At 64.9% G+C, this 19,220-nt stretch overlaps 2 protein-coding genes across 3 annotated transcripts; both read left to right on the top strand.

Moving 5' to 3' along the window:
- Positions 1 to 6,743: 6,743 nt before the first annotated feature.
- XPNPEP2 (X-prolyl aminopeptidase 2) lies at positions 6,744 to 12,715 on the top strand. The gene is made up of 21 exons (XM_050310817.1): positions 6,744 to 6,901; positions 7,650 to 7,723; positions 7,817 to 7,927; positions 8,007 to 8,070; positions 8,253 to 8,357; positions 8,498 to 8,584; positions 8,688 to 8,834; positions 8,937 to 9,038; positions 9,149 to 9,230; positions 9,574 to 9,769; positions 9,922 to 10,011; positions 10,108 to 10,217; positions 10,304 to 10,381; positions 10,469 to 10,540; positions 10,644 to 10,704; positions 10,850 to 10,919; positions 11,044 to 11,148; positions 11,575 to 11,634; positions 11,810 to 11,886; positions 11,982 to 12,074; positions 12,364 to 12,715. Exons 1-21 carry the CDS (start codon positions 6,856 to 6,858, stop codon positions 12,568 to 12,570), a joined length of 2,037 nt encoding a protein of 678 aa, XP_050166774.1. The 5' UTR covers positions 6,744 to 6,855; the 3' UTR covers positions 12,571 to 12,715.
- Positions 12,716 to 12,851: 136 nt separating this feature from the next.
- Positions 12,852 to 18,508, top strand: SASH3 (SAM and SH3 domain containing 3). 2 transcript variants are annotated; one of them, XM_050310828.1, is made up of 8 exons: positions 12,852 to 13,549; positions 15,790 to 15,885; positions 16,127 to 16,276; positions 16,342 to 16,495; positions 16,568 to 16,716; positions 16,832 to 17,038; positions 17,295 to 17,445; positions 17,550 to 18,508. In XM_050310828.1, exons 1-8 carry the CDS (start codon positions 13,058 to 13,060, stop codon positions 17,732 to 17,734), a joined length of 1,584 nt encoding a protein of 527 aa, XP_050166785.1. In that variant the 5' UTR covers positions 12,852 to 13,057; the 3' UTR covers positions 17,735 to 18,508. The 2 variants fall into 2 exon arrangements, with proteins under 2 accessions (XP_050166785.1, XP_050166784.1); XM_050310827.1 differs by having other exon boundaries at positions 17,547 to 18,508.
- Positions 18,509 to 19,220: the final 712 nt, after the last annotated feature.

The following is a 19,220-nucleotide window of genomic DNA, read 5'->3' as shown; positions in this document are numbered from 1 at the left end:
TGGGAGCCGTGTCCATGGAAGGCTGGTGGCAGCCCTGCAACGAGAGCAAAACCAGGTATATGTGAGTTCCCTCCCGGCACCGTCACACGTGTCCCCGTGTCCCCATGCCCCCCTGCATCTCACCTGGCTCAGAAGGGCATGGGGCCCTTGTGGGAGAGCCGGGGCCGGGGCCGCCGGTACCTCCGCCAGCCCGCCGGGCGCTGCCCGGCCCCTCGCCGTGCGCCCCGCGGCCGCACCACTCTTCGGACGAGGCCCTTCTTCGCATCCTTCCCGTCCGGCGCCTCACACAGCTGCCCTGGGGACGGCAGGAACCCAGCGTTAGCTGGGTGTCCCCCCACTCGGGACAGCGACAACAGTGCCACGGGGCTGCCTGGACCCGGGCCGGCCGGTTTCCTGGATTGTCCCCAACAGGAGCCATCGCCGCCGAGTGCTTCCTGTGGCGTGGTGGCCCGGCCACCTGAGCCCAGCATGGCCACCTCGTGTGGCCATGGCCACCTGCCTCAGCGTGGGGACTGGGGCTGCCCAGTCTCTGCTTTCAGCCCTAGCCCTCCCCACGGCCACACTCCGTGCTCCCCTCTCTGCCGGGGCCACCGAGACTCTCGGCCCCTCGTCCTGAGTCACTCCCCCGCATCCCCGGGGTGCCTGGTGGTGATGCTCTGGTCCCAACTCCGGTCTCAGCACTGGTCTCGCTCCCCCGGGGCCCGGGAGTGCCTGACCAGGATGCTCTGGTCCCACTACCGGTCCAGCACCGGTCCCGCTCCGCTGAGGCGCCTGGCCGGGATGCTCCGGTCCCAACTCCGGTCCCAACTCCGGTCCCAGCTCCAGTTCCAGCATCTCCAGCCAGACGCCCCCGCGGGGCCGGGTGGCGGCCGGGGTTGGGGCCGGGTGCCCGCGTGGGTCCCTCCGCGGGACCCGGGGATGCCCGGGGCTGTCACCGCGGCTCCGGACGCTCCCGGTCCCGCTCTGCACGGGGGACCGAGGAGTTTTCGGCTGCCATGAAAAGCGCTTTGTCCTCCCCAGCCCGGCGGCAGCGGATCCCGACGGCACGGGCCCGCCGGTCCCTCCGCGTCCCCCCCGCACCCCGCAGCCCGCGGCTACCCCGCCGCGGTCCCCGCGGTCTCCTCCCTCCTCCATCCCTCCCTCCATCCCCCGCTGCCTGCCCGGGGGTCCCGGCGGGAGTCCCGCTCTCACCGGGGGCGGCCAGGACGAGCCCCAGCACGAGCAGCAGGAGCAGGAGCAGGGCCAGGAGCTGGCGCGGCGCGGCCATGGCGGGGGCGGCGGGGGGCGACGGGGCGGCCGCCGGGGAGCCGCATTTGTAGGCGGTGAGAGCCCGGCCCGGCCCCGCCGCCGCCCGTCATCTGGCCCTGGCCCCCGGGGTGTCCGCCCCCGCCCTGCCCCTGCCCCGCCGCCGGGACAACCCCCGGGGTTCCCCTGGCCTGATTCCCCCCTCGGCACACCCTCTCGGGGATCTGAGTGCTCTGAGAACCCCCCAGCTTGTCCGGGGACCCCTCACCCAGTCCAGATCTGGGATCTGCACCCAGCCTGGCCCAGGACCCCCCGTCCAGGTGGGCTCTGTGACCCCCAAACCCAGAATGGGCCAGGACCCCCACCCAGGTTGAATCTGGACCTCTGCACCCAGAACAGCCCGAGTCACCCCACCCAGACTGACTTTGAGACCCCCACACCCAGAATGGCCCAGAATACCCCATCCAGGCTGGATCTGGGACATCCCCTCCAGCCTGTCCCCTAGACCCCAACACTGCTGCCAGCTTGGCCCAGGACCCCTGCACAGCTTGGATCCAGGATGACCCCTCCTTTCCCAGCCCTGGGACCACCCTCCCAGCCTGGCCCTCAGACCCTGGGACCCTCCACCTCACCTGGCTCAAGCCCCCCTTCCAGCCCACCCCTTCCCATGTCACCCAAGGGGTCAGTGGGCTGTCCTGGCTCCTCCATGCCCACAGACCCCTCCACCCCTGCCCCTCTGCCCCTTCCAGCCAGGTGGTGCCCACAGAGGGGTTGGCATGTGACAAACTGCCCCAGCCCCTATTTTGGGGTTGGGAGGACAAAGAGAAATCAGGACTGAATTTGAGCCTGAGAGGAAGAGAAGGGTGAGGGAAGGGGTTTAAGGTTTGCTTTTATTTCTCATTATGCTACTGATTTGATTAGTGATAAATAAATAAAGAGGGAGATTTAGATCAGATATTTGGGAGAAATTCTTCCCTGTGAGGATGGTGAGGCTCTGGCACAGGTTGCCCAGAGAAGCTGTGGCTGCCCCATCACTGAAAGTGCTCAAGACCAGGTTGGATGGGGTGTCCCTGCCCATGGCAGGAGGTGGAACTGAATGATCTTTATGGTCCCTTCCAACCCAAACCATTCTGTGATTCCATGATTTTAAGAAATTCAATTAATTTCCCCAAAAATGGTCTATTTTGCCTGTGCCAGTACCCCTAGTGGTAGGGGTAGATAAGAGATAAGGACAACCTGGTCCTTATCTCAACCCTTTCCCTGTATTTTCCCTCCCTGCCCAGCTGAGGAGGGGGCGATGCAGAGGCTTTGGGGGACAGGGTCGGTTCCTCACAAGGTGGATGACATCACCCCTCCAAAAGGTGGGTGACAAGTACAACTGCACTCCAGGACAGCCCCTGACAGCAGGGTGTGGGGACAGAGAGGGGTGTATGGAGGGGCTGTAGAAGCAGCTGGACATGATGACTGTGTGTTGGGCTGTGAGGATGGGCTGGGGGGGCTGTAAGAGGGGCTATGGGGCAGGGTGGGGGGTGAGGAGGAGCTGTACTGGGTGTGTGGGTACCGTGTCACAGCCCCGCATGCATCTGTAGGTACTGCGGGAGGGGGACATCCCATATGCTTGTTCCAGCCCTACTGGCTGCACCCCCCGCATCCCGGCCAAAATCTCCTTGCCAGGGTGTCCCGCAGCCTCTGCTGCCGGCACAGTGTAGGGTCACCGCTCCCCTCCAGCTCTGTGCACCCCCAAAGCGGGGTGTCCCCTCAGGGAGCGCCAGGAGCTGGAATCCCATCCCTGCAATCCAACTGCTGGGCTCTGGGATGCGGCAGGGACCCTCCCAGCCCACCTCCCGGGCAGGCACCGCTAGGCAGACCGTGCCTGCCAGGGAATCCTGGGGGATCCTGGCAGCATCCCGGTGCCACCGCTGGCTTCCGCATTCCTGCGCCCGCACACCCTCCCGCCCCGCGTCCTGTTTGCCGGGCGCGTCACCCCGGCCTGAGTCACCCCGCGGCCTCTGCAGGTGACGGAAGGCCAACAATAGCCCACAAAGGGAGGATGTCCCCCCGAAGCCTTCCTCTGGCTCGTCTTCGAGGAAACCTCCCGCGGGAGGGACGGGCCCCACCGGACGCGCCGAGGAGCTTCGTCCTGTTGACGCTGGCTGGGGGCGGCACGCGGACCCCGGGGTCCCCGGGGACGGCTGGGGACACCCCACCCCCGCGCTGGGTGAGGAGGAGGGATGTGCAGCCACGGTGCCCGCGGGGACGGGACAGCTGCGGCCCCATCTCCTGGGTGTGGCTCTGGGGATGATGGCGTTGGGAACGGCATCGAGAATGGCACTGGGAATGACACTGGGGGCGGCACCGGGGATGATGGCATCGCAAAGTGGAGCTCAGATGCTGGGAATAAGAGGGCAGAGACCACCCCTCATCACGACGACCCCGTGGGAGTGGGGTGCAGCCACATGGTGAGGGGCGCAGCCCTCCCCAGCCCTGGGCAGGGACCGGGCAGGGAGGACAGAGCATCATTAACATGAGTTACTAACAAGCAGGATGGCAGCAAAGTGCTGCCTGACCGACCCCACCGCACTGCATCACACCCTTGGGAAACTGCCTTAGCAATCACAGCAGCTTTGGGGTCACCCTGGCTCCCCTCCCCATCCTGTCCCTGTCCTGCCTCTGCTGGGGACCCCCCTTCACCCTCTCCTGGGGTCCTCTGAGAAGGGGGGATTGGAGGGCAATGCAGACACGGGCAGCCTGAGAGCATCCGTGACATAAGTGTGGCAGGGCTCAGCATGAGGACAGGATGGCTGTGGGACCACCCGGCTTTGCTGGTGCCAGAGCTGCAGGTTGGGCAGGGACAGGGGACGGGACAGGACAGCGGGACACGGGACAGGGGGCTGCGCGGCTCCACGGTGCAGTCCTGGTGCCACCTCGTGGTGAGCAGGGTCCCAGTGCCACAGCTGGACGGCCGGAGCCGTGTCACGGCCGGACGGTGTGGTGACACAGCGGGACAGGCGGTGCAGGGACACAGCCGGTGTGGGGACACAAAGGGACAATCCCTGCGGGGACACCGCTGGACAGGTGGGGGGGGGGGGAAAGAGCTGGACAGGCACTGCAAGAGTAGGATGGTGAACACCCATCTGTCCAACGGGCCATGAGGGGCCACTGGGAGGGGGCAGCAGCTCAGAGGGTTCATGGTCCCAACACAGACCTGGCTGTGTTTGGCCTTGAGGACGAGCCCCTGAGAGCTGGGGAGAGATGGTGCAGGGACCCCTGGCCCAGGAAGTGGGGATCATATCCCAAGGATCTTCGTGGGCTGTGATGAGCAACAATCCCGTAGGGAGTGCTCCAGGAACCCTGGCCTGGGTGGGGACATAAGTCTCTGGGGACACTTTTTGGCAGGGCCCATTGCGACAGGGCAAGGCGGGGTGGTTTTAAATTAAAGAGGGCTGTTATGGATTAGATACAGGGATGAAATTCTTCCCTGTGAGGGTGGTGAGACCCTGGCACAGGTTGCCCAGAGAAGCTGTGGCTGCCCCATGCCAGGTTGGATGGGTCTTGGAGCAACCTGGGCTAGTGGAAGGTGAACCTGCCCATGGCAGGGAGTCAGAACCAGAGGAACTCTAATCTCCCTTCCAACCCAAATAAGTCTGTGAATCTATGATCTATCCTGGGTGGGAACATGCATCCATCCCTGAAGGTCCATGTCCATGCCAGGGATGGACACCTCCAGCACCTGTGGCAGCAGCTCTGCCCCTTATCTAGATTTTTCTTCCACAACCAGAGTCATTAAAGCCACTGGAGGAAGCACCTGTGCAATCAAAGTGACAGGCCTCGGGGTCAAGGCTCATTATGACGAACATAATGAGGTTTTAGCAAGGCAGATGAGCAGAGGTGTGGAGCTGATGGGCCTGGTGGGACAAAGGGCACATCCCAATGGGATCCTCCCATGGAGCACAGGTCCCTGTGAAGCCTCAGCAGTGGCTGCTGGTCCTGGGCTGTGGACAGGTGCTGGTGAATCCCTGCATGGCTCAGCCATCACCCTCCTCTTCCTCCACACGAGTCTCTCCCTGTGCAGGGCTGCTCTGTGCTGGCACATGGCCGATGTGCCCTGTGCTGGTGTCTCTAACCCAACCCACTGAGCACTCTGCATTTATCACCCCTGGTTCCCCAACAGCAGGACCATGTGCTCTCACCAGCACTGAGATCATCCCATTCTCCCTTTCAAGGCCTCGTGCCTGTTCCTGCTGCCCACAGAGAACAGGGCTCAGACATTTGTCTCTCCCAAGTCTGGTCCCTTTTCTACATCACTGCACAGGATATAAGATAGGAAGTGGCACCACGTGTGCTGGGGGCCCACCCCTCTGCACTCCTTCTGGACTTTGTCCCGTGGGTCTCCATGCTGCTCCATGACCAGGGATGGACAGAGCAGGGAGAGCAGCAGCGTGTCTGTCCCTGCAGCCCATGGGTGCCCGTGTCAGATGATGGGTGCCCATATCAGATGTTGTTTGACCCCCAGACAGCTCCCTCAGGCCAAGGAGACCCAGCAAGACCTGTCCCCTCCCTAGAGCACTCTGGTTTTTCCTGCACCACCACCTCCAAATCATCTATAGGTGGGGGAACCACATCCAGCTGGAGCCCATGGGGATTGTTGCCATGCCATTCTTGTTCCTCTCCCATCCCCTTCTTGTCCCAACCCCTGGGAGTTCAGGGCTCCCACTGGGGATATCGGGGAGATCAAGGCTCCCACTGGGGATATTGGCTCCTTCCCACCCACTGCAGAACACTGCATGTGCCTTGCCAGAGGGGTGCAGCAGTTTGGGGTGAGAGCAGGATGGGCACTGACGTGTTGGTCGGTGTTATCCAGCTTTTCCCTGGAGTGAGGTTTGTGCTGGTGTGGGATCGTTTACACCTATAGTGCAGCTGCAGCAGAAAAACAGCCACGCCAAAAAAAATGAGGGGCCCAGCCACGGTTAGGGGATACAGCACTGTGTGTTCCCAGCACCCAGCCGGCTGCAGGAGCCACAGACCGGGGTGGGTGTCACTGACACACTGGCTGTCCCGCCAGCTCCCGGCCCTGCTCACCAGGAGGACGGGCACTGTGCCCCCCCGGCAGCTGTTTAATGGTTGGCAGTGGGGATGGGGCACCTCCCCACACACACACCGTGTCTGTCAGCCCCAGCCTTGGGGTGCTGGGATGGGGACTGCACCGTGCCAGGGAGAGGAGGGCTCAGGGGGCTGACTGGCTCAGGGGGTGGCTGGTCTTTGCCCCAGGGACCCCACATCAGCTCTCCAAGGCTCCAGGAAACAGGGGTCTTTGCTCCCCCAGGGAGCAAACCCTTTCCCTGCCTTCTCCCTGGCTGCCAGGCTGTGCCAGGCTGAGCTGGCATGCTCCCACCTCTGCTCCTGCAGGATCTTTGGACTTTGTGCTGATTTTGCTGTTTGCTTTAATTTAGCAGCGGGATTCGCTTTCCATGCAAAGGACAACAACCCCCATATCCGCTGGGGCCTCGTCCCTCCCATCCCTCTGCCCCTGGGGCAAAGACACAGGAGGAGGGACCTGTCACCCACAGTGTCCCTTGGCTCTCCGTCCCGCTGGGCACCGCCAGGGCAGCCATGTGTGCCCTGCACTGGATCACAGCCTGGGCACTCCTGCTCCACGGTATGCCACAGGGGTGAGCTGGGTGCTGGGGTGGGGTGGCACGTCTGGGACCCCCAGGAACCAGGCAGAGAGGATGCAGGGTGTCCCAGACACAGCTCTGGGTGAAACAGGGGTGGGTTTGACCCTGGGGCAGGAACGGGGCTGTGGCGAGGGGCTCACCCTGCCCACCTGCCCCAGGGATGGGCTCAGGGCAGGTGACAGGTAAGGAGCAGCCCCCCAGGGTGCAGGGACCAGGTACCCAAGACCCTGTCCCATGCTGAGAGTGACCCCACCCTGCATTGTCCCATGGACCCACGCTGGGTGCCCTTGGCCCAAGGTGAAGAGCTAAGAACCAGCTGGTGATGGAGAGCGCAGGGAGTGACGGTGCCAGTGGTGACACCTGGTGCCAAGCAGCACTGGGGAGAGGCCAGGTCTGGCTGGGCATGGCCCCACTGTCAGCCGAGTGCTGGGATGCTCTGGGTCAGCTCACCTGCTCCTGGGCAGCTGTTCCCATGATGACCCCACAGTGCCATGGGCATGGGGAGATTTCCTTCCTCTTGAGCCGGGCTATAGCACTGGTTTCCACCCCCTATTCCTGGGGCTAAAACCCAGGAAAACCGGTTTCTGCAAAAAGCCCCAAAGCTGGTCTAGCTGGCGTTTGGGGCTGGGGATGAGGGTCACAGCTGCCTGGTGCTGTTCTGGGCTGGAGCAAGGGGCCGGCAGGACCCCAGCTGCAGCCTGAGGCTCCCGGTTGTTGCCGCACCCACAGGCTGTGCCGCAGGGCGGGTGCCTCAGGCTCCTTCCACCAGGAATGACATCCGGGACTGCTCCACGGACCCACCGGTGAGCCCCGCCTTGCCACCCCTCCCTGTTCCTGAGACCCCCTGCGTACGGTCCACCCCCCCAGTCCAAGCACACGTCCCCCTGTGCCACCAGTACCTGCCACCCACGGCCACCAACACGACGGCGCGGCTGGCGGCACTGCGGGACACCATGCGGGACCACGGCGTCCACGCCTACATCGTGCCCTCCACGGATGCCCACATGGTAAGGCAGGAGTTCCCTGCGCCCCCGGAGACCCTGCTGGCATCCACAGCCACCCCTCACAGCTCCATCCCGACTCCAGAGCGAGTACATCTCCAAGCGGGATGCCCGGCTGGGCTGGCTCACCGGCTTCACCGGCTCCGCAGGTGAGGGCACCCCCCAACCCTGGGTTCCCTGCTTGGGAGGCTGGTACCTGCCTTCCTGCTATTCCTCATCCCTGGGGATCCATGGACAGGGCATGGTCCTACTCCCTGAGGGCCCCAGGGAGTCCCTGCGGGCTGCAGGGAGGGAGAGAGAGGTGATCCCTGAGCCCCCGCTCCTGTCCCAGGCACCAGCGTGGTGACAAAGGACAAGGCTGCCCTGTGGACTGACAGCCGCTACTGGACCCAGGCAGAGCGCGAGCTGGACTGCAACTGGGAGCTGCAGAGGACGAGTCAGTGGGGGGCAGGATGGGGGACTGCTGAGTCCCCCCGCTCCCACGATCCCCCCCAGCCCCTGCCACAGCCTCCTCTGGGCTCAGCACGGGCAGGGACGCGGTGTGTCCTCGCAGTGCCACCCAGCTCTCTCCTGCAGCCTGGATCGAGTCCATTGTGATGTGGATCCTGGAGGCGGTTCCTGTAGGGGGGAACATCAGCTTGGATCCCTTCCTCTTCTCCATCGGTAGGGCTGGCTGGCACTGGGGGTTACCCTGCCCACGGGAGGGCTGCCCCGGGGTGTGGATTTACCAGGTTCCCCCACCTTTGGGCTGCTTCTTTCCCCCCAGCCACCTGGAAGAGCTACAGCCAGGCTCTGTACGGCTCCGGCCGGACTCTGCTCCCCCTCGAGACCAACCTCGTGGATCAGGTGTGGGGTGACCAGAGACCCCCTCCCTCCTCCAGCGAGATCTACAGCCTCCCAGCAGCGTTCACAGGTACGACCCCGGCCTCCCCACGGCTGCCCACCCGCAGCACCCCCAGCCCAGGGCCCTCCGTGGTGGTCCCTGCACCGAGGCAACCACTTGCCCCTCTCCCAGGGAGCAGCTGGCAGGAGAAGGTTGCCGGGATCCGGCAGCAGATGGAGCAGCACGTGCGACGCCCGATGGCCGTGCTGCTGTCGGGGCTGGAGGAGACAGCCTGTGAGTACCCGCGGTGCTGTGCAGGATGCCATGGCAGGTGCCCTGGGCTCCGAGCCCTGGGGCTGGGAACGTAGCGGCAGTCACAGGTGCAGAGGTCTCGTTCCTGGCAGGGCTCTTCAACCTCCGTGGAGATGACATCCCCTACAACCCCGTCTTCTACTCCTACACCCTCCTGACCAACACTGACATAAGGTGGGCAGCATTTCCCTGTGGGCACGAGGCACGGAGGGGCTCATCACCCACTCCCCTTCCACCCTTCCCTTCCTGAGCCAGCCCTCACGGGACCCCCTTCTCAGCCCCGCTGCCTTAGGCCCCAGCCCCACATCTTTCCATGCCCCCTCTCCCAGCCCACCCTGGGGCACCGCACCCTCCCTTCCCGCACAGCCTGACGGAGGGCTCCTCCCATTCTCAGCCCAGCATCCCTTCTGAGCCCCCCAGCCCCCTCCTCTCCGCTGGCGTGGCTGGGCTCGGGGGAGACCAAAGGCAGGAGGTGACCCCCCACGTCTGTGCCCGCCCCGTCCCGCTCCCTCCCCAGCCTGTTCGTGGAGGAGTCCCGGCTGTCGGCGGCGGCGCGGGAGTCCCTGCGCTCCGGCTGCCCGGGGCCGCTGTGCGTGGAGCTGCGGGAGTACGGGCAGGTGAGCGACCACCTGCGCAACTACACCCGCGGCAACGTCACCGTGTGGCTGGGCACCGAGTACACCACCTACGGCCTCTACGGCATCGTCCCCCAGGTGGGTACAGCAGCGACGCCGCGGCACGGAGCTTGGCCGTGGGGCACGGGGGTCCTGCAGGCTTGGGGACGGCCCCGTGCCACACCGCGCTGTGGCCGCCCCCGGGGCCTGAGGGGACAGGTGGCCATGCCGCCTCCTGCCTGCTCTCGCAGGAAAAGCTGCTGGAGGAGAGCTACTCGCCTGTCATGACAGCCAAGGCTGTGAAAAACGCCCGGGAGCAGGAGCTGCTGCGAGCCGCCCACGTAAGGGCTGTCCCCGCCCCCGCAGCCCCCTGCACAATGCGGGGGACGCTGCGGGGTGCTGATGCCCTCTCCCCGCTGCCACCGGGGCACCCCCAGGTCCGGGACGCCGTGGCCGTCATCCAGTACCTGCTGTGGCTGGAGAAGATGGTCCCGCAGGGGGGGGTGAATGAGTTTTCAGGAGCTCAGCATATCGATGCCCTCCGCAGGTCAGTGCCGTCCCCGCGGCCCCCCCTGCCCAGTGAAGGGCAGCTGGGGACCCACAGCACCTCCCTCCCTCCCTGCTGCCTTGCAGGGCCCAGCAGCACAGCCACGGGCCCAGCTTCCAGTCCATCTCGGCCAGCGGGCTCAACGCGGCGCTGGCCCACTACAGGTATGGCCAGGGCAGCGCTGGGCAGAGGGCGGGGGGCAGTGGGCAGTGGGCAGCTGGGAGAGGGCTCTGACCCCCCTTCCCTTGCAGTCCCGCCAACGGGAGCAGCCGGACACTGTCGGCGGGCGAGATGTACCTCTTTGACACCGGAGGGCAGTATCTGTGAGTAGCTTTTAACAGAGACCCACCTCACAGCCTCACATCTCGGGGCCCCCAAAGCCAGCACTGGGGCTGTGTCGCCCCCTTTCACGTCCTTGCTTTGCAGGGATGGGACAACAGACATCACTCGGACAGTGCATTGGGGTCAGCCCACCCCACTCCAGAAGGTACCAGCCTCTCCCGTGTCAGCCAGCACCTCCCTTGGCTGCCCAGGACTCCCTGCGGCACTTGGCACCACGGTTCCAGCCAGGGCTGGGTGTGGCAGGGTGGGTATCCAGGCACCACCATGCTCACCCCACCATGCCCCCACAGGAAGCCTACACCCGTGTGCTGATGGGCAACATCGACCTCTCCCGCCTCGTCTTCCCATCCAACACAGCAGGTGGGTGCCAAACCTGGCACTGTGCAGCCCAGCCCTGCCCAGGAACCCTGGCACAGGGAGCAGGAGGGCAGGGCGGTCCCATCAGCTTGTCGGCCTCCATCCCACCCACCTCTTCGTTCCCCAGGGAGAACGGTGGAGTCCTTTGCACGCCGGGCACTCTGGGATGTTGGACTCAACTACGGCCATGGGACCGGCCACGGCATCGGCAACTTCCTCTCCGTCCACGAGTGTATGTGGCACCAGCACTGGGCATGTGGGCTGAGCTGTGGGGACAGGGACGAGGACAGGAGCTCATTGGGGGCTACTCGTCACCCACTGGAGCCTCTTGCTGGGGAGTCCTCTACCTGCAGCGTGTTGGGGGTGCTTTCCAGGGTGACTCGGTGATCCTTGCCAGCGTGACTCCCATCCAGCTTACTGGGATGATCCAGTAGTTCTTGCCTTGGTGGCCCCATGGTCCTTGCAGGGATGACCCAGTGGTCCTTGTCGTGGTGGCCCCATAGTCCTTGCCTTGGTGGCTACATGGTCCGTGCTGGGGTCACCTGCGGTCCTTGTGTTGGCCCTGTGGTTCTTTCTGGTGTGGCATCTTGGTCCTTGCAGGGGTGTCCCTGCAGCACACGCTGTCCCTGGAGTTCTTACCCACCCCATGTCCCTGCAGGGCCTGTGGGCTTCCAGTCCAACAACGTGCCACTGTCATCCGGCATGTTCACCTCCATCGGTATGTCCTACCAACCTGGCTGGTGCCTCAGCCGGCCGGGACAGCCCCAGGACCAGGACCAGGACCAGGGAGGGTCAGCTCTCAGCCACGCTCAGGGGCCAGATTTGGCCCTGCTGGGGTGGGCTGAGGGAGCCACTGGGGCTGGGAGCTCACCAAGTGCCTTCCTGGCCCCCAGAGCCTGGATACTACCGGGACGGTGAGTTCGGGATCCGCATTGAGGACGTCGCCCTCGTGGTGGAGGCGCAGACCAAGGTAGGGCGATGGGGCCGGGGTGACAGGGGTGGCACAGCATGGGGAGCTGCATCGAGTCGGGGCTGGGGGCACCCAACAGCATGTTTCTGTGGCAGCACCAGAGCGAGCCTTTCCTGACCTTCGAGGTGGTGTCCCTAGTGCCCTACGACCGCAACCTCATCGACCTCAGCCTCATGTCCCCAGAGCAGGTATGGGGGCATGCTCGGGGCTGTGAGGGCCAGCACATTGGGCTGGGGTGCAGGGAGAGCAACAGGGGCTGGTGAGTGGATGCAACAGGAAGCCAGGACTGTGGCATGCGGTTGGAGCAGGTAAATGAGGATGAAGCAAGGATGGATGCGTGGATGGAGAGGGGCAAGAGGGTCTGCAGGTGGGGCTGGTGATTGGGGTGTGGGGCAGCTGGACGGGGGGGGCCAAAGGCTAAGGGGCAGCAGCATCCAGAGCAGCCCCCCTCCAGTTCCCTGCCATGCCTGGCTGCAGATCCAGTACCTAAACTCCTACTACAAGAGGATCCGTGAGCGTGTGGGGCCAGAGCTGCAGCGGCAGCAGCTGGAGGAGGCGTACAAATGGCTGCAGGAGAGCACCAAGCCCTTCCCGGTGGGCAGCGCCGTCACCACCACTGCCACCACGGCCGTGCTGGCCCTCACCTCGCTGCTCTCCGTGGTGCTCAGCGGGCTGCAGGCCTGATCCTGCACCCACGGTCCCCCCACCCCCTCCTGCCGCAGCTGGTTCTTCCCCTGTGCTCACTTCCTTTTTTTTTTTTTTTGTTGTTTTCTATTTGCTCGTTTTTGATTAAACATGAGCAACGCGGGCAGGGGCTGTGTCCTGCTCTGCCCTGCTGTGCCTGGTGTGCTGCTTGTGCCTCACCAGCAGGTGTGGGGCTGGGGCACCGCCCCACATGGCCCCCAACCGCACTCCTGTGACCCTGCTTGTGCCCCCTGCCCTGACCTGCCCTGGGGCAGCCAAGCCCATGCCAACAGCAGGGAGATGGATTTGGGCAGATTGTAATTAATTCTGGGGCAAAAGATGGAGGAATTGGAGTGAGAGGGTGCAGGGCTGCCAGCCCGACCGGAGCCATCCCCACAGGTGCCAGCAGTGGGGTGACCAAGAGCATGTCCCATCCGGGTGTGATGCTGAGCTGGGAGGACTTACAGATGCAGGGGACACAGAGGACATGCCAGACACCATGTGTCACACAGAGGGCTTGACCATCGTGTGCCAGCAGGATGAGAAGGCACAGGGGAGGGCACGGCAGAGGGGTGAGGACTGTCCCCCTTTGCAGGGGGTGGGGGGACACTGTGCCCATCAACAGCATCGCCAAGGGGATGCAGGGCACGGGCAGCACCACCGATGGGGCAGCACGGTGGCCGAGGGGTTGTCAGGGCGCGGGCACCATCCCCACCTCGGGGGCCCCGGGCAGGGCAGCAGTTCCGTGGAGAGTTTCCTTCCTCCTGCCCCAGCCCGCGCCCCGGCAGCCGCCCCAAGCACGGCTGCAAGCGCCTCTCATGTGACCGCCGGCTTCCTGTGCGCTCCCGGCTCGGTGCCGGTGCCGCGGGACGGGACGGGACGTGCCGAGGTGCTGCCGAGCGCTGTGCCCTCCGGCCCCGGTGCCATGCTGCGCCGCAAGCCCTCCAACGCCGGGGACAAGGAGCCAGGACACAGGAAGGTGAGTGCTGGCAGCATCCAGGTGCCCTCAGCACACACGGGTGTCCCTGCACACCCAGAGTTGTCCAAGCCTGGGCTGCCATGGGATGCTGAGCAGGAGGGCTGATGCCAGGAGCTGGGGCAGAGCCCCAGGGGGTTGCGACAGCGTGGGAGCAGCACTGCCATCAGTCTGTCCCTGCTGCCACCAGCCACTGTGGCCTCGGCCAGTGCCTAGTCCTGGCATTGCCCAGCTCCCGCCCTGGCGTGCATCCTGGTGGGATGGGTGGCTGGGATGCACAGTCCCCGGGATCAGCATGAGTGCCAGCCGGGGTGCGGGCGGGACCCGTGGGGCCTGGGGGAGGCTGTGGCCCCCACTCTCCACGGGCTCCCCACGGCGTGGGCGGCCGCCTGCCATTTCCTGGGGGGACGCGGCTGCGGTGCCGAGTGTGCAGCTCCCAGCACGGCAAGGTGCTGCGGTCGAGGCTGCAGCTCTGTCACGTGTCGGCCGCTTCCTCTGGCAGCACCGCTCTGAGGTGGGAGCCACAGCAGCACCAGCTGCCAGCACCGCGGCCTCTTGAGAGCCCCCAGCGTGGCATGGCCGTGTGCCACCCCGTGGCAACCTGTCTGGAGGCTGGAGTCACCAGTGGGGGCCACAACCATCCCCCTGCACCAGGTCTCACACCAGCTGGCACTTCAGCCCTTGCCAAGCCCTGCTGGGCTGGCATCAGCAAGGGCAAGTCACCATGGGAAGCAGGGCAGTGCCTGGTGCCAGGGCCCTGCCCACAGCAGGCACACATCCCACCGTGGCAGCTCATCTGTGCTGGGAAGCTCTCACTGGAAACCTGGGTGAAGTCCCCCTCGCTGCACTGGGATGGCCCATCCAGCCCGGCAGGTCCCAGTGGGCATCCCCTGCCCTTGCCCAGCCACAGCCACTCTCACTTCCCTCTCGCTGCAGTGCTCCGGGAGAGCCCGACTCCCCGGCTCAAATCCCACTGCCAGGCTCTCCAGGGCTTCTCCAGCCCCGGGGCAGGGGCTTTCCTGGCTGCGGAGCTGTTTTATCTCTGCAGGGAGAGCCCCGGGGGGTTCAACGCTCCTGGGTCTGGTGGGTTCAGGGTGGTGGGGCGGGATCAGAGATCACCTGGAGCTGGCCCTGCCCTGTAAAGCCCCGCGAGGGGTCCCATTCCGAGCCAGCCCTCTGCGAGGAACGGCAAAAACAAATGCTGAAAGATGCTCGGTGGAGCCGAGGAGGAGGAGAATAAAGGCGGGACAGGCTGAGCAGGGGTAGGAAGGGCCTGGGAAGGAGCTCGGAGCCGGCAGAGCCGCTTGAGAACGGAAATCGCTGTTTGTGGCGGCGGCAGAGCGAGCGCTGCGGTGCCTGCTCTGAGCGTGCCGGCAGTGGGAGCCGAGCTCACCTGGCCCAAACCCGCGAGCCGGCTCCCACGGAGTGCTGGCATCCAGGGATGAGGGAGACCCGAGCCAGCTCCCACGGAGTTCTGGCATCCAGGGATGAGGGAGACCCGGGACCGTGTGGCTGTGCTGGGATGCTGGCTGGCTGGCACCAAGGGCGCTCCTGTCATGAAGAAACCCTTCCCATACGGGACAGACACCAGAGGACATGGAGATGGAGGCAGGCAGGGGTCACAGGGAAGACTTGGAAGGAGCAGGGGCAGAGGGGTGCAGCAGGACTGAGATTCAGAACCTGCCTCGATGGCTTTGGTGTGAAGATGGCACTGAGCCAGCTGAGGGTGCTCTCTGGGCTGTGGGGGACACTCACAGTCAGAAAACACGGGAAACTTTCAGTCCTGGAGTTGACCATGGAGGCAGAAGCAGGGACATGGCTGCTCTCGTGTTCCCAGCCCTTCGCTGCCTGCCCACCTGTGGGTGCTGTAGAGTCCTGTGTTCCCCCAAGACACGCCTGGCTCATGTGCCAGGACAGCAGCGTGGCAAAGCCCTGGGCTACTCCCAGCTTGGCAGCGCCAGACTCCACACCAGAGCATCCCTGCCCCAGGAATGCTGTGCCAAGCAGCTGCACAAGCAATATCAGGGCTCTGCATCCCTGGTTTGGTGGGCTCATAGCACATGGCAGCTTCTGGAGTGGGGTGAGACAGGCGAGACTGTGCCAGCCAAAAACTCTACCAGCACTGGCATTGCCCTGGGATGGGCAGAGCAGCCCAAAGGGAGAAGGGAGCTGGGGCAAGGGGTGCAGAGAGAAGGCCTCACACCTTTCCATCTCCACCCTCACACCCCTCCCCCTGCCCCCAGCTTTCCCTCCAGCGCTCCAGCAGCTTCAAGGACTTTGCCAAGTCCAAGGTCAGCTCCCCTGTGCCGAGCGAGAAGGAGTTCAACCTGGAGGAGAACGTGAGTTCCCTGCCTCCCCAGGGCAGCAGTACCCTTGACATGCCCTGCTCCCCTGGGATCCCCTTCCCAGCCTATTTCAGGGCTGGTTTCCCTAAACTCCTGGTCCTACCAGGGGCCCACATGCCATGGAGCAGCCCGTGTCCCAGCACCGGTGGGATTTGGGGTTTCACAGCCTTGTGTGACCCCACTGAGGCTTGCCTGTGGCGCGGGGCTCTGCCTTCACTGTCCATCCCTCTGGCAGATCCCTGAGAATGATCCCAGCAGTGCCAGCCCTGAGGATGCCCCACGGAGCAGTGGGACGAAGCTGGGCAGGAAGTGGCGGGCGGTCATCTCCCGCACCATGAACCGCAAGATGGGCAGGATGGCCGTGAAGGCGCTGGCCGAGGGGAAGGTGAGCAAGGGACATGGGGGACATGGGCAGCTTCCTCTCCCCCAGCCTGACCCTGGTCCCCACAGCAGGGAGAGGTGGAGGAGGAGGGGTCCCCGTGCCCACTGTCCCCAGCCGGCAGTGCGGAGGAGTGGAGCCATGACAAGGGGCCCCTGTCGTCCCTGGAGCTGGAGGAGGAGGAGGAGGATGGGCGCCCACCCCTCAGCCGCCAAATGTCCAGCGGTGAGCCCAGCCCCAGCAGCACACCGGTCTGAGCCCCCAGCAGAGCACATCCTGACCCCCTCCTCTCTGCAGGCAGCGACATTCCCAGCCCCGGTGGCCCCCGGGACAGCCTGCGGCTGGAGGAGAGTGTCCCAGCCTACACTGGCCCCTTCTGCGGCCGGGCCCGCGTCCACACCGACTTCACCCCCAGCCCCTACGACAAGGACTCGCTGAAGCTGCGGGTGAGCCACAGCCCCAGGGAGGGAGGGAGGGTGGCTGGGGATCCCCCTGAGGCAGAGGTGTCCCCCAGCTGTCCCCAAGCCTGCACCCACTGCCACCGCATCTCCTTTGGCCCAGAAAGGGGACATCATCGGCATCATCGAGAAGCCACCTGTGGGCACCTGGACCGGACTGCTCAACAACAGGGTGGGTTCCTTCAAGTTCATCTACGTGGATGTGATCCCTGAGGAGACAGTCCCTGCCCGCAGGAGCCGGGGCTCCAGCCGGAGCAAGCGCCTCAAGCCCAAGACCCTCCATGAGCTGCTGGAGCGCATCAACCTGCAGGTGAGGGACAGGGGCCATGGGGGAATCGTGGCACCCAGAATGTGCCAGCAGGGTGCCAGCAGCGGAACCTCTCCCTCTGCTCCCCTTCACTATCCCCCATCCCCTTGGGCCCCTCCACTGAGTACCCCAGGGGCACAGAGGGGACACACAGGGCATTTCTGGGTGATGTGGGGGCAAGCGCCTACCATGGACCCGCACGGGGGGCCAGGGGAGCCACCTGAGCCCTGCTCATCCCTGCCCACCGTCCCCCACCCAGGAACACATCCCCACCCTCCTGCTGAACGGGTACCAGACCCTGGAGGACTTCAAGGAGCTGAAGGAGACCCACCTGAATGAGCTGCACATCACAGACCCCCAGCACCGCGCCAAGCTGCTGACGGCCGCCGAGCTCCTCCTGGACTACGACAGTAAGAGCCCCAGGGAGGGAGTGGGAGACCCCCCCCACCACCCACAGCCCCCCTCGCTGGGCACCCCAGCAGCACCACTAATGCCTCGGTCCCTCTCCCAGCAGCCAGTGAGCCGGAGGACGGTGACAGCTCTGAAACCCTGCCATCACCCTCGGAGCCCAAAGGGGACATTCCCCGGGACTCAGGCTGCTTCGAGGGATCAGAAACCCTGGATGGCAGCCGGGAGGAGGCTGAGCTGGGGGGTCCTGAGGAGCAGCTGGGGGCTCTCTCCATGGCACAGTCCCCCTGAGCCCACTGGCACTGCTGCTTCCCACTCTGGCCCTGGCAGCGGGGACAGACTGGAGGGGACAGCTGCTGGCAGGGGACAGGGGAGCCCCAGTGGTGTGACCTCAGGGCCCAGCTCGGCCCCAGCACCACAGGCAGGTGCTGTACCCCCAGGACATTTTGCATGGTGCTGCCTGGCACTGCTGCCCCAACGTGGGGGCTCTGGGCACCCCAGGGCACCGCGCTCCAGGCATGGGCTGCTCTCAAGGGAGCTGGGGACAGAAGCCATGCCTGCAGGCAAACAAAGCCTTCACTGTCACTGCTCAGCATGGGCACACAGAGACACCCCCTCAACTCGCCAGGGGGGAAGCAGGATGCAAATAATGCAGCTAAGACACTCTGGAAGTGTGAGATGGAGAGGCTGGAAAGGTACAGGGAAGGGGGAAGAGGCAGCTGGCTTGGGGCAGCACAGACACACAGGGCTACAGCTCAGCCATTTTCAAACCAATTAATTTTCCTTCATTGTTTTAAAATTAAAAAATAATAATAATTAAAAAAAAAAAAAAAAAAGAACCCTCACCCGACCCCCCCTTCCTTCTGGAGACCCCAACCAACCAGCACAGGCAGGCCCCACTGGTAGGCAGTCCAGGCAGGCAGCACCCCACACACTGCATGGAACGGGGAGCAGCAGAGCCAAAAAATACACTTTTCCACACCGAATCTGAGATTTGGTCAGTAGCATGTTGGGGCGGCTCCCACGGCCGGCGGGGTGCTCGGGGCCAGGAGCAGGACCCCTGTCCTGGGGGGACGAGACGGGACCGGGCTGGCTGCAGGGCCGTGGCAGGGAGGCCGGGAGCAGCTGCGGGGTCACTGCGGACACACGGCCACAGCCAGAGCAGCAGCTCTGCCCTCTCACCGGGAGAGGAGACCGCGGCACCGCAGGAGACGGGGCAGCGCCGGTGCCTCGTTCACACCGTGCCAACACCACCGCTCCCCGCTGCCAGCCACGGCCCGGGGCCACGCTGCGAGGGGCCAGGGAGGAGGAGCGAGGTGGGAGGCGCAGGCCAGGCTCCGGGGGGAGCTCCGCACGGCTGCTGAAAGCAGGATGGCATGCGGCCAGGGGCGGAGCAACACCGACTTCCCGCTGCCAGGCAGGAGCATCGCGGAGACACACCCAGCACTGGCCAGGCGGGACACCCCGCCCCGCCACCACCCACCGCACGCTTGCAGGAGGCACGGGAGTGCCCTGCACTCACGGTGTGGGATGGGGAGCTGCCAGGGCACCGAATGGCCTCTCCCCACCGCTGGCCTCTGTGGGGACCCCGCAGGCGTGAGAGTTCTGCCAGCGCAGGACAGGGAGTGGGGCAGGGGAGGAGGAGCCTTGCCACGGCATGGAGCTCTCCCACCACCCCCTCAGCCTCTCCTCCCCACTCTGCTGAGTGACTGACACCACACAGCCCATCCTCGGGCAGCCAGCACAGCTCCCACAGCCAGTCTGGGGTGGCTGAGGA

The sequence above is a fragment of the Myiozetetes cayanensis genome, unplaced genomic scaffold (assembly GCF_022539395.1).
Source record: "Myiozetetes cayanensis isolate MyiCay16 unplaced genomic scaffold, myiCay2020 scf15, whole genome shotgun sequence".
NCBI lineage: Eukaryota > Metazoa > Chordata > Aves > Passeriformes > Tyrannidae > Myiozetetes > Myiozetetes cayanensis.
This window is presented reverse-complemented; position numbering and strand designations above follow the sequence as displayed.

Coding starts and splice junctions, on each gene's coding strand:
- XPNPEP2 (XM_050310817.1), top strand. CDS start 6,856: ATGTGTGCCCTGCACTGGATCACAGCCTGGGCACTCCTGCTCCACG. Junction 10,218..10,303: donor CATATCGATGCCCTCCGCAG/GTCAGTGCCGTC, acceptor GCTGCCTTGCAG/GGCCCAGCAGCACAGCCACG. Junction 11,149..11,574: donor CTTCCTCTCCGTCCACGAGT/GTATGTGGCACC, acceptor ATGTCCCTGCAG/GGCCTGTGGGCTTCCAGTCC.
- SASH3 (XM_050310827.1), top strand. CDS start 13,058: ATGCCAGACACCATGTGTCACACAGAGGGCTTGACCATCGTGTGCCAG. Junction 16,717..16,831: donor AGGACTCGCTGAAGCTGCGG/GTGAGCCACAGC, acceptor CCTTTGGCCCAG/AAAGGGGACATCATCGGCAT. Junction 17,446..17,546: donor GCTCCTCCTGGACTACGACA/GTAAGAGCCCCA, acceptor TCCCTCTCCCAG/CAGCCAGTGAGCCGGAGGAC.